The sequence below is a fragment of the Acipenser ruthenus genome, chromosome 3, assembly GCF_902713425.1.
Source record: "Acipenser ruthenus chromosome 3, fAciRut3.2 maternal haplotype, whole genome shotgun sequence".
In the NCBI taxonomy this organism is placed as follows: domain Eukaryota; kingdom Metazoa; phylum Chordata; class Actinopteri; order Acipenseriformes; family Acipenseridae; genus Acipenser; species Acipenser ruthenus.
Genome location: NC_081191.1, coordinates 97766390 through 97778852, shown reverse-complemented (window position 1 = coordinate 97778852; position 12463 = coordinate 97766390). Strand labels below are relative to the sequence as shown.

The 12463-nt window shown below is 40.3% G+C and overlaps 1 protein-coding gene across 6 annotated transcripts in view; it reads left to right on the top strand.

Annotated features, from left to right (window-relative positions):
• LOC117394656 (cAMP-responsive element modulator-like) overlaps positions 1-12463 on the top strand; it is a 31614-nt gene that overhangs the window by 15743 nt on the left and 3408 nt on the right. For 4 of the 6 annotated variants that reach the window (XM_033993045.3, XM_033993044.3, XM_059019419.1 and 1 more), the window contains one exon: positions 9056-9244. In XM_033993045.3, coding sequence (XP_033848936.1) covers positions 9056-9244 — 189 coding nt within the window. Of the gene's footprint in view, positions 1-9055; positions 9245-10607; positions 10856-12463 lie in introns of those variants that run through there. The other 2 variants (XM_033993046.3, XM_033993047.3) reach the window with 2 other exon arrangements.

Here is a 12463-nt window from a genome sequence, read left to right as displayed (position 1 = left end):
TTCAAATGTCCGCGATATTCTTTGAGCGCTGGATGCAGAAGCAGCTATCTTGTTTGTTTATGTCCGTGTTATCTCTGTGGTGCCGGGGCTATGTGTGTTGCTTTTTTATTTTTTTTTTTTTTTTCCAGCTCCTATCGGTCTCACTCGGCCATTGAATGGTTTTCTCTGCTTTTTACGGAGAACAAACGACTTGAGACCTGTTTTTTAAGTCTTTTTGATGTCGGACAGGGTTCGACATTAGACCAGAAAGGGAAAATTGTAATGTCGGACCTGGTCCGACATATGACCGCAAAGGGTTAAATAACGTACCTGTAATTTCTTTTCATTGTTAACATCCTAACAATGTTTTACATTTTAAAACTTTACACTTTTAAACTTTTAAAGTCTGTTTTCAAACTTTTTTCAAAATTATTATTATTATTATTTTATTATTATTATTATTTATTTCTTAGCAGACGCACTTATCCAGGGCGACTTACAATCGCAAGCAAATACAAATACATTCAAGTGTTACAATATAAGTCATACAATAAGAACAAGAAATACAATAATTCTCAAGTGTGACAAACCACAATTCAATAATACAGCAGATAATAGTGAAAGTTACATCAGGATATGATTAAGTAGTGATAGTTACATCAGGATATGATTAAGTACAAAATACTACAGATTAAACACTTGGCAGATTACAATATTCTGAGGTACAGGATTAAATGCAGAAAAATAGGGGGCAGATAAGAGCAAAATAAAGCATATTTAAATGAAGGGTGATAGTGTCCCAGGATACAACAGAGGAGTTCTACAGGTGCTGTTTGAAGAGGTGAGTCTTAAGGAGGCGCCGGAATGTGGTCAGGGACTGGGCAGTCCTGACATCTGTAGGAAGGTCGTTCCACCACTGCGGAGCAAGGGTGGAGAAGGAGCGGGCTCGGGAGGCAGGGGAGCGTAGCGGAGGTAGAGCCAGTCTTCTAGTGCAGGCGGAGCGGAGAGGTCGAGTGGGGGTGTAGGGAGAGATGAGGGTCTGGAGGTAGCTGGGTGCAGTCTGATCAAGGCATCTGTAGGCTAGTACAAGAGTCTTGAACTGGATGCGAGCGGTGATCGGGAGCCAGTGGAGCGAGCGGAGTAGTGGAGTAGCGTGGGCGAAGCGAGGTAGAGAGAACACCAGGCGAGCAGCAGAGTTCTGGATGAGCTGGAGCGGACGGGTGGCGGACGCAGGGAGGCCAGCCAGGAGGGAGTTGCAGTAGTCTAGGCGGGAGAGTACCAGGGCCTGGACCAGGAGCTGGGTAGCATAGTTGGTGAGGAAGGGTCGGATTCTTCGGATGTTGCTCAGGAAGAATCTGCAAGTGCGTGCCAGAGTGGAGATGTGCTGGGAATAAGAGAGGCAGGGGTCCAGGGTGACTCCAAGGTTCTTAGCTGAGGAAGAGGGAGAGAGTGTGGTAGATTCCAGAGGAACAGAGATAGAGAGATCAGAGGAGGGGGAGGAGGAGGGAAAGAAAAGGAGGTCAGATTTAGAGAGGTTGAGTTTGAGGTGATGCGAGTGCATCCAGGAGGAAATAGCAGACAGACAGGTAGAGATACGGGAGGAGATGGTGGAGTCAGAGGTGGGGAAGGAGAGGAAAATCTGAGCATCATCAGCATAGAAATGGTATGAGAAACCATAGGATGCGATGAGGGGGCCCAGGGAGCGGGTGTAGAGAGAGAACAGGAGAGGACCCAAGACTGACCCTTGGGGGACTCCAGTCAAGAGAGGGTGAGGTGTGGAGGTTGCTCCACGCCAGGTTACCTGGTAAGTGCGGTTGGAGAGGTAGGAGGAGAACCAGGCCAGAGCAGTGCCAGAGATCCCCAGGTCAGCAAGAGATGATAGTAGAATAGAGTGATCAACAGTGTCAAAGGCAGCAGAGAGGTCGAGGAGAATTAGGACAGAGGAGAGAGAGGCAGCTCGGGCACTCTTAAGTGAGTTGGTGACAGACAGAAGGGCGGTTTCAGTGGAGTGAGCAGAGCGGAAGCCAGATTGGAGAGGGTCAAGCAGAGAGTGGTTGGACAGGAAAGCAGAGAGCTGGCGGTGTACAGTCCGCTCGAGGGTTTTGGAGAGGAAGGGTAGGAGGGAGACAGGACAGTAGCTCTGGAGGGAGGTGGGGTCGAGGGTAGGTTTTTTGAGGAGGGGAGTGATAGAGGCTTTTTTGAAGGCAGAGGGGAAGATGCCAGAAAGTAGAGAGGTGTTGAGGAGGGAGGAGATGAAGGGGAGTAGAGCAGGAGCAGCAGCTTGAAAGAGGTGAGTGGGGAGGGGGTCCAAGGCACACGTGGTGGGTTTGTGACCCTGGAGCAGGGAGGAGAGGTCAGAGTCTGAGAGGGGCAAGAAGGTGGAGAGGGAGGGCGAGTTAGTAGGGGATGTAGTGGGTGTAGGGGTTGGAGCAGGAGGGGGTGCGGGGGAGGGAGAGGTGTTAAAGAGTTTGCGGATATCTGAGATTTTAGAAGAGAAGAAGGAGGCAAAGTCGTCAGGGGAGATAGAGGAGGGAGGAGGAGGGGGGGGAGGGTTTAGGAGGGAGGAGAAGGTAGAGAATAGTTTACGTGGGTTGTTAGTGGAGGCTTGGATTACAGATTGGAAATAAGCACATTTAGCAGAGGAGAGAGTAGAGGAGAAGGAGGAGAGAAGAGTGCGGTAAAGGTCTAGGGCAGCAGGGAGTTTGGTTCTCTTCCATTTCTTTTCAGCAGATCGCAGTGTGATTCTTGCCGAGCGGAGCACAGAGGAGAGCCAGGGATGGGGAGGGGAGGGGCGAGCAGGTCGGGAGGTGAGGGGACAGAGGGAGTCGAGGGAGGAGGTGAGTGAGGAGAAGAGGGTGGAGGTAGCAGAGTCTACGGAGAGTTGTGAAAAGGAGTCGATAGGAGCGAGGTGAGAGAGAGCAGTGGAGGCAAGGACAGAGGGGGAGAGAGAGCGGAGGTTACGGCGAGAGGTGACAGTGGGGGTAGGAGGAGCAGGGAGAGGGGGGAGAGACAGAGAAAAAGAGATGAAATAGTGATCAGAGAGGTCCAGGGGGGTGACAGAGAGGTTGGAGGGGCAGCAGGCCCTGGAGAAGGTGAGGTCCAGTTGACGGCCAGCTTTGTGGGTAGGAGGGGACGGAGAGAGACAGAAGTCGAAGGAGTGAAGGAGAGGGAGGAATCCAGCAGAGTGGCTGGGGTTGGAGAGATGGATGTTGAAGTCACCCAACAGGACAGTCGGGGTAGACAGAGAGGGGAGGGAGGAGAGTAGATAGTCGAGTTCATCCAGAAAGTGAGTGAGAGGCCCAGGGGGGCGGTACAAAACAATGAGCAGGAGTTGACAGGGAGAGGTTAGTTGGACTGCATGAAATTCAAAGGTAGTGACAGAGAGGGAGGTGAGATCAGAGGGGACAGAAAAGAGTAAGGAGGGAGAGAGGAGAAGACCCGTCCCACCTCCCCGTCCGGTGAGACGCGGGGTATGGGACAGGACGTAGAGAGAGGACAGGGCAGCAGGAGTAACAGTGTTATCAGGGGACAGCCAGGTTTCAGTGAGAGCAAGGAAATCGAGCGAGAGGTGGGAGGCAAAGGCAGAGATGAAATCAGCTTTGTTAGCAGAAGAGTGACAGTTCCAGAGTGCACCAGAGAGTGTGCGGGAGGGGGGGAGAGGCAGAGAAATGAGGTTAGAGGGGTTGGAGGAGCAACAGCGGAGGGAGGGCAGAGGACGAGGACGGGAGGACAGAACAGGGATGTGAGAGACAGTCATAGCAGGACAAGCAAGACAAAAGGCACAGTAGGAGCAGTGGGGTGGAGGATACAGACCTGACTAGTAGATGGCTTCTTCTAGAGCGCTGTTAGGTTCGGATCTATTGGAACAGCGTCTCAGCGCAGGCCTCCCCTTGCTAGACTCCCACAGCTAGACTCCCGGCTCTTTTGTTGAGGCTCTTCTGTTGGCTGGCGCTTCGTGCTGGCGCTAAAATAAGCTGCTTGAATAAATGTTGTTACCCCTGCTTGGCAAAAGAACCAACTAAACTGTGTGGAAACCAATCAAATAGCAAAATCAACTGCTAATCAATTTAGCCACTCACCTGGTACTAATCACACACTAACTCAGCCAATTCAAACACCACCTTACAATGTCACCAAATGTAGTAGTTACAATTACAAAAGCAGGAACTTATCTATCTGCCTCTCTCCCTGGTTCCCTGAAGACTGGAAAAATGTCCGCTCTAGTGCACTGGGGTTTGAGATCTGCCTTCTAATCACTGCGATTTAAAAAAAAAAAAAAAAAAAAAAAAAAAAAACCTGAAAAAAGAAACAAGGACCAGGGGTCACAAATGGAGATTAGATAAAGGGGCATTCAGAACAGAAAATAGGAGGCACTTTTTACACAGAGAATTGAGAGGGTCTGGAACCAACTCCTTAGTAATTTTGTTGAAGCCGACACCCTGGGATCCTTGAAGAAGCTGCTTGATAAGATTCTGGGATCAATAAGCTACCAACAACCAAACAAGCAAGATGGGCTGAATGGCCTCCTCTCGTTTGTAAACTTTCTTATGTTCTTATATTAACTTGTACCATGGTTGGACCAAGCCTGACCTCTCTCTGTTTCTAAAAGTTGCCTGCACAAGCAGGTTTCCATACACCTTGTTTACTTGCCAAGCCTAGTGTTTTAATTAATTTGAAGCTCCACTGTAAGCACTCTTCCAAATTCACAGCATGAAGTCATTTTCTAACCGATTCAAGAGACGACTGGACCGGTATCTTTTCAGATAATATAAAAAAAAAAAACGCTTACATCCTAATTTTTATAACTCAGCTTGCATTATTTTCTTATAATATAATGAGATACATACTCCTGTCTTTTTTAAAGCACCTTCCGTTGGTTATCATTCAAGGTTGGCAAATCCTGCTATTAAGAGCCAACACTGAATCCTGCTTTGCGGTGCCAAAGACGAAGCTTCATTTTTTGAAGGTCTAATGCCCTTCCAGAATTCTACTGTGTGTCTGAGACAAACATTTAATTCTTTCACTTTTAAATTCTTCCGTTTCCTTGTAAATAAGTACCACTGCAGTAAAATCTTAATATAAACTAAACATGTATATTCTTTGGTTTAATTGATATAGTGATGTCTAAAAGACTTTTGGTTTAGTTGGAGAAACTGAACTAATTCTTAAATTGATTAAATTAAATGAACATTTTTGCAAATGTGTCAACAATATGGTTGCAATATTGTCAATGCCATGCTTCTGTTATAATAAACTTTTACTGTGTTCTTTCAACAGTTTATCTTTAAATTATATTATAAGATGTATTTCTAGTTAAGTTACTTCTGTATAACAGTTGCTCCTAGAAATTGTAATATTATTTTACTCCATTGATAAATCTTTCAAGATTTTAATGGAAGGTCCGTTTATTTATATCTAAATACAGGCTATCATTAATATATTAGAATGCCATACTGTTATAGTGACTGAACTAAGTCTGACCTTCTTCACTGTTCATACAAAATCCAGTCAAAACAGGTTTTAAGACAACCTTTGTTTTTTGCCAGTTTTAGGGTTGATTTAATATGAAACACTATCGTAAGCATTTTTCAATACTCCCATTATTTCAAACCAATATTTAACTTAACATATTAAGACATCCTACACTTTCCATTGCTATCTCTTCCTGCCAGGTTCTAATTAATTTCTGTTAGATAGAAAATGATTATTGTAAGAAACTCCTATCTTCTGTTATCCTGTTTTTCTGGTATTTTCATTCGTTTAATATTAACAAGATCGCTCATTAGAGATGATCTTGGCTTTTAAATCTCTGACCATCAAAAATCCCTGCTTCATCGGCCAAAACCAATGAGTCATCTTCAACACTGCCTGTACCACAAGCAGATGAGAACGAGGTTACAACATTAGTTGTATTCCTTCAGCGAGTTTACTGTTAGTTACAGTTCATACTTTAAATTATTTTATAACATGTAGTTCTAATTCAGATATGTCAATATAGCAATCTCTTATAAACTGCAATTCTATTTTACTTGATATACACAGAAGGCAAGAAGTTAATTTTTAATTAGCAGCAAATGCAACCTTGAATATGAAAACTTAGGACTGCTCATACATTTATGTTATGTTATTATATTAGGTTTCTTATTTATTTAAATACTTTTGTTTTTTTCTTGCTATAATCAAACCTAGTTCGATTGCTTCTAGCATATTAACTGTGTTCCATAGATTCTACCATTCTGCTCTTGCTGCATCAGGATGTTTTGAAACTAAGTCTAATAAAAAAAGATGCTTTTGCCTGATAAGAGAGGTTTGGAATTTTCAGCAGGTCAGTCTGACCTTCAATGCAATGAACTCCTTCACACAGGCCTTACACAGATCTGCTAATAATATTTTCTAATGGTTGTATGTTCTTTAATACACATTACAGTCATTACAATATTTGTTGCAGTTTCACAAATGTTCAATTTGTATCCCAAAGATCAGCCTGCTTATAGTAGCTGTGACTGTGTCTTGGGTCAGTTTCTGTTCTAGGTGAGTCAGTTTCTGCTCACAGGTGTGGGTGTCAGTCTTTTAAAAGTCTGCTACCTGCAAAAACTTCAATTTTGTTAGCTGTGCTCCCATCTCTACATTCTCTTTCCCATCGTCAGTGGGCAAACACATTTTAACTGAATCTGGGTCCAAAGAACCACACACCCTTGCAATGGAGGCCTTTCATGCAAAAGGATCTAATGACTTATAGCACAAAAGGGACGTGCCAGAACCGTCTGTGACACATCATGGATTGATATTGGTGTGTTACCTGTTTGACAATGTGGGCAATAATCCTTACACTTTCAGTGCACTAGAGCGGCCATTTTGAAAAGATCTTTGAAACAGACTTTAAAGTTTGAAGTGTAAAAAGTTGTCAAGGATGTTAACAATGAAAAGAAATGACAGGTATGTTATTTAACCAGTTATAGCAACACGTGGGGACGTGTAATGTGAACGATTTTTCGGAGCCCTGCTACTTACTCTTTAAAGACATAAACTTGACCCCATGTTTTACATATGCATATTTAACAGAGATAAACATTTAGGTAATAAACACCTGAATGTGTTAAATGTATACTTGATATTCAATTCATCAATATTTAATTTGCCATCCAATAATTTCACATGTGTTTATTTAACCAGGATTGAACCCTTAAGATATATACATCTCATTTTCAAAGGATCCTGTCAATAGACTGTTATAGTTTGCTTTCTTATGTGTTTTAGCTTTAGGCTGTGCTCACACTGGGTCCGTTTAGAGGGTTTGGTCTGCACTTGGAACGATTCGGTATGTTTTGGTGTGAAGTGTGAACAACAAAGTCTGCTTGGGAAACGAACCGTACCAAGTCCATCTAAAGAGGTGGTCTTGATCTGTTTGGCAAACGCACAGAGTCTGGTTCACTTGCTAAACCTCAATATGAACAACAGCTGGACTTGGTCCTTTTGCATATAAGAAACAAACTATACAAGGTAACCTGACTAGGAAATAAACATTTCACTGTTTAGTTCATATTCTGAGGAAATGAGTAGAGCAAAAAACAAAAAATGTCTCTCAGAACTACATTAGGTTTACCAGACATCCTGGGAAAATTGAGATTGTCATAGTTTTCAGCCTTAATTTTTCTCCCGGTCAGAAGCAGTAAAATTGTTAATCATCCCGGTTTTGCTATTTTATTTTTATTTATTTATTTATTTTTTTGTAAAAAACAAAACAAAACAAAAAAAAAAACTTCAGCATGCTCAGAAAGGTAATAGCAGAGTATGTATTAGGTTGTGTGTTGACACCATTCAAAAATAAAATAAACAATCTTATTGTTTTTTATTTGTTTAATCATTCTGATTATATGTTATAATAATAATAATATTTATTTCTTAGCAGACGCAGTTATCCAGGGCGACTTACAATTGTTACAAGATATCACATTATTTTCACATACAATTTTATACAGTTGGGTTTTTACTGGAGCAATCTAGGTAAAGTACCAATCTAGAGTACAACAGCAGTATTCCCCACCTGGGATTGAACCCACAACCCTCCGGTCAAGAGTCCAGAGCCCTAACCACTACTCCACACTGCTGCCCTCTATACCATATGTTTATGCTTAAATCTGACTTTTTGTTCATTTTAACATTTTTGACAAGACAATATAAATAAACAAATGAGTTGTTATGATCTGCAATAAATTAACTTTGTTTAATTTTTATTTATTGTGTTATTTTATATAATGTTATTTTTGTTAACGACGTCAGAGTTGCTTTGGCGTCAGTGAATTGAAGAAAAAAAAAAAAGTCCTCGTTTTTCAATATGGAAATCTGGTAATTCTAAATTGCATGGATAGTGTGATAAACTGAAGCTCTGATACAAAATTTGGTCTGACACCAAAATCCAAGCCGTAAAATATTCAGTCTTTTCTCAAATTACTTTGTTTAATGCCGACCATTAGGACAACTGCAAAATTGCATAAACTGCATTCTTCTACTGCAGGCATTCAAGAAATGTATTCATTAAATTAGTGAAGTGTTCAACCAGCGTTTTCTTCTACAACAATATGTAAGAATCTAAAACATGCTATATTACAGCTGCCATCGATCAGTACGCCTTGCACAATATTGTAAACATCTGGTTCACACGCCATATAAACGAGTTGAGTGCACTTGCAAATTGCATTGTGAACACAAACTAACTCGGTCTTGAAAAAAAATGGAAAAGGACCACAAAAAAAAAAACCACTTTAGCTCGCATCCAAAACAAGCTCTGTCCCTTTGCTCGCAGAGAAGTGTGAACAACAAGCGCATTGATACATTGTTTGAAACTAAACAAACCAGGCAGAGTCTGTATGAAACGGACCCAGTGTGAATTCAGCCTTAGTTTTCGGGAATGTCCTAAATCTTTAAGTACTGTTAAAATAAGTCAAATTATGAGTAATGTTAATATTGATACAGCACGATTTATTTTATTTTTATTTATTTATTTATTTATTTATTTTTTAAACATTGGGTGTAGACAGTTTTATTTACCACTGGACAATTTGTGTGTTTTTTTTAGTTGCAATTGCTCAAGGGGGGACAATCCAGATTGCCAATCCAGGATCTGATGGTGTTCAGGGACTACAGACATTTACCATGACAAATTCAGGGACCCCACAGCCTGGGGCTACAATTGTGCAGTATGCCACACAGTCAGGTGATGGAACCCAGCAGTTCTTTGTACCCGGCAGCCAGGTGGTTGTACAAGGTATGTACATTTGACTGTTAACTGTTGGGAAGGGAGTGGGGTGAGGTCACAAAACTGGTAAGAGGAAAATGGAGATCAAGATGTGGTATCAGTTAACCCAGAACATCCCAGCTGAGTGACTAGAGGGGGGGGGGGCTTATATTTTTAATGTGTTATGGATATTGGATTTGTCAGTAATAGCAGTGGTTGAAAACAGTATTTGTGAAAATTCCTTTCTTGCAAATTATTCATGTACTTGCATATAACACAACGTGTATTATTATTTGTTTATTTAGCAGACGCCTTTATCCAAGGCGACTTACAGAGACTAGGGTGTGTGAACTATGCATCAACCGCAGAGTCACTTACAATTACGTCTCACCCGAAAGACGAAGCACAAGGAGGTTAAGCTACTTGCTCAGGGTCACACAATGAGTCAGTGGCTGAGGTGGGATTTGAACTGTGGACCTCCTGGTTACAAGCCCTTTTCTTTAACCACTGGACCACACAGCCTCCACACAGTATCGAGGCAAAAGCCAAACCTTTGTTTGAACATTTTTAGAATGGGATTTTGACCTTTACTACTGTATATATTACAATTGCAAGTCGCCCTGGATAAGGGCGTCTGCTAAAAAATAAATAATAATAATATTTCTTATTTTGCATAGTGTATGCAGGAGGGTGAATATTTTTGTTTTTGACTGTATAAACGCACACAAAGGCAATTTTATTTTAGTGTACTGGAGGAAGAAGTTTCTTAAGAGTTGCATTCTCATTTTGTTTAAGTGGTATCTATGCAGTACAATATATTTAATCAATCAATCAATCTTTTTATATAGCGCCTTTCATAGTGGACCACCATCACAAAGCGCTTTACAAGATGCAGTAACAGGAAAATCCATAATACTTTAAATACAGAGAAATGCATAATACATTATATGCAGTAAAAACAATGCATAATACAGTAGTAAAAAATGCATAATACATGAAGTACAGTAAATACAGTGACAAATGCACAATACATGATATAGTAGCATAATACATGAAATAGCAGAAACAACACAACAGCTAATAGGAGATATCAGGCTTAAAGAGCATGGAAAGCAAGAGACAACAAGTAGGTCTTGAGAGTTGTTTTAAAGTGAGCGACGGTGGGAGCTGGGAAGCATGTGGTAATTGCATTCTATATAATGTACTTAATTTGAACCTTTTGAATTGTGAACCAAGTTTCACACAGCTCTTCATAGATTTGTTTTTATACTGTAGCAGGATTTGAACACAGGCAAGTTGACTTTGAGAAACACCTAGAGCTGACGTCAACATCAAAAGTACAGCACTGACCTAATACAGTATAATCTTTTCTTTGTACTTTAAAAGTGCTAACACAAAAGCAATACAGCTATCATTGCCATCTACAGTAGTGGATCATCTCTCTGTGAGGGGAGTGGCTCCAGTCACAAACCATGTTATTGACTTTGTAAGGCCAGTGATGTCATTGTGATGTCAATGCCCTTAATTGTAATCCTACACATACTTGCTGAGTGGGAGCATTTCATGTAGAAAGCAGGAGGAGAGGGTTCCTCTTGGAATAAAACAGATAAATGGCTGTAACAGGGGATGAAACAGAATTTGGTAGGTGATTTGGCATTTTATTTTGAAGATTCATTTTGTTAATGTGTTCTCTACATTGTTTACATTTCAGTATAGTTTATCGTGATGCTGTCATGTCTTGTATAAAGCAATTAAAGTGTTTTAAGTACGGTTTTTAGTTAAGTTATGAATCTTAAACCATGTGTAGATGTTTTTAGAAAGCATTTGAACTTTGTTTTACTATTCTTAGTTTTTTATATGAATTAGCAAGCCTCTGTTCATTTAATCTCTGTACTTCCTGTTTTTCCTGAACAGAATAAATATAAAAATGATCATATGTGTGTATGATCACAGCACTGATATTTTATTTGGAAAATGACAGCTTTGATGATAAAAACAAAACAATTAGTAGAAAGTGAAAAGCAGGTAGCACTTTATATTCTAAATAACTTTTTGACACTTGCCAAGTTTAACATTTGTTCTGCAAGACATGCTTTTTTTGTACTGTTTTCATCTTAACAGTTTATGAACTAAGAATTGGAGTTTATTGCTTTAAAAAAAAAAGTGTAAATGTTAGAGCTGATGCTCAGGCTGCTTGGTTACTCTTCCTCTTAGTCTGAAGTGGTTAAATGCTTAGCACATTTCACATGACTGACGTCACTAAGCTTCCTGGAATCAGATCTCAGCAGGGAGATGTAAATGTTAAACAGCAAATAAGGTGTATGTTGACGTCAGTCTAGTCATGCTGGGATTACAGGCAGTTCCTTTTGCAGGAGCCAGACGCTGCTGCCAGATTAATCATTTGCAGCTCTTTGCAGTCTTCGGTAGTTGCTGTTGCAATGCTTAATAAATTGCAGCTGTTTTTAGTGGCCTTACATTTCCAGTAAACTGTAGCAGGAATGTTCTGTGTATTTACATGTGTTTTTTTATTTTTTTAAGTTAAGGTAACTTTTGTAAAGCTTTTAAACCTGGAAGCTTGCTGTTAAGCGATTTATTTAAATATAACCTGTTAGTGTTCATGTACATTCAAACCAATTAGCAGTTTGTGATTTTTTTATTTGTCTCGAATTATTTTGGTTGGTAGACACAAATTGATTGTTTTTATATGTTTCAGTGATCCTTTATTCTTGAATGTTTTTGACTTTCAAAAGTCACTTTGTCGTGGGCAGTGTTTTTAAAATAATGTACGCTAGACCTGATAGTTTTGTTTTAGTAGTGTACTCTGTACTCTGTTAACTGCTAAGGAATAAGAGGCCAGAACATTAATGACGCTTTTCCCTTGATTTGTTGATTGCTAGTATGCATAAAGTATACTGTAACTGTTAAGTTATCTTAAAACCTATTCTTTGTGGAACAATTCAGGGAGCTGTTCTAGCAACTTGAAGTTACTTATCACTGACAGGTGTGTAAATATCTTGTAAATCACTGTGCAAATCAATAAACTAGATTACAGTTCTACTGTACTAGATTCAACATTCATTGCATAATTGTTTTTATTGCTGTGGTTTAATTGAAGTCCTACTGTATTAATTACTTGTACTGTGACATTGTGGCTGTTGTCTTGTTACCTTGCCTGGTTACAATGCAATCTGAAAAAGATTCTAAATCTCTTATTGTCTTGCTGGAAAATGTGGAGGAATAAACCAATAG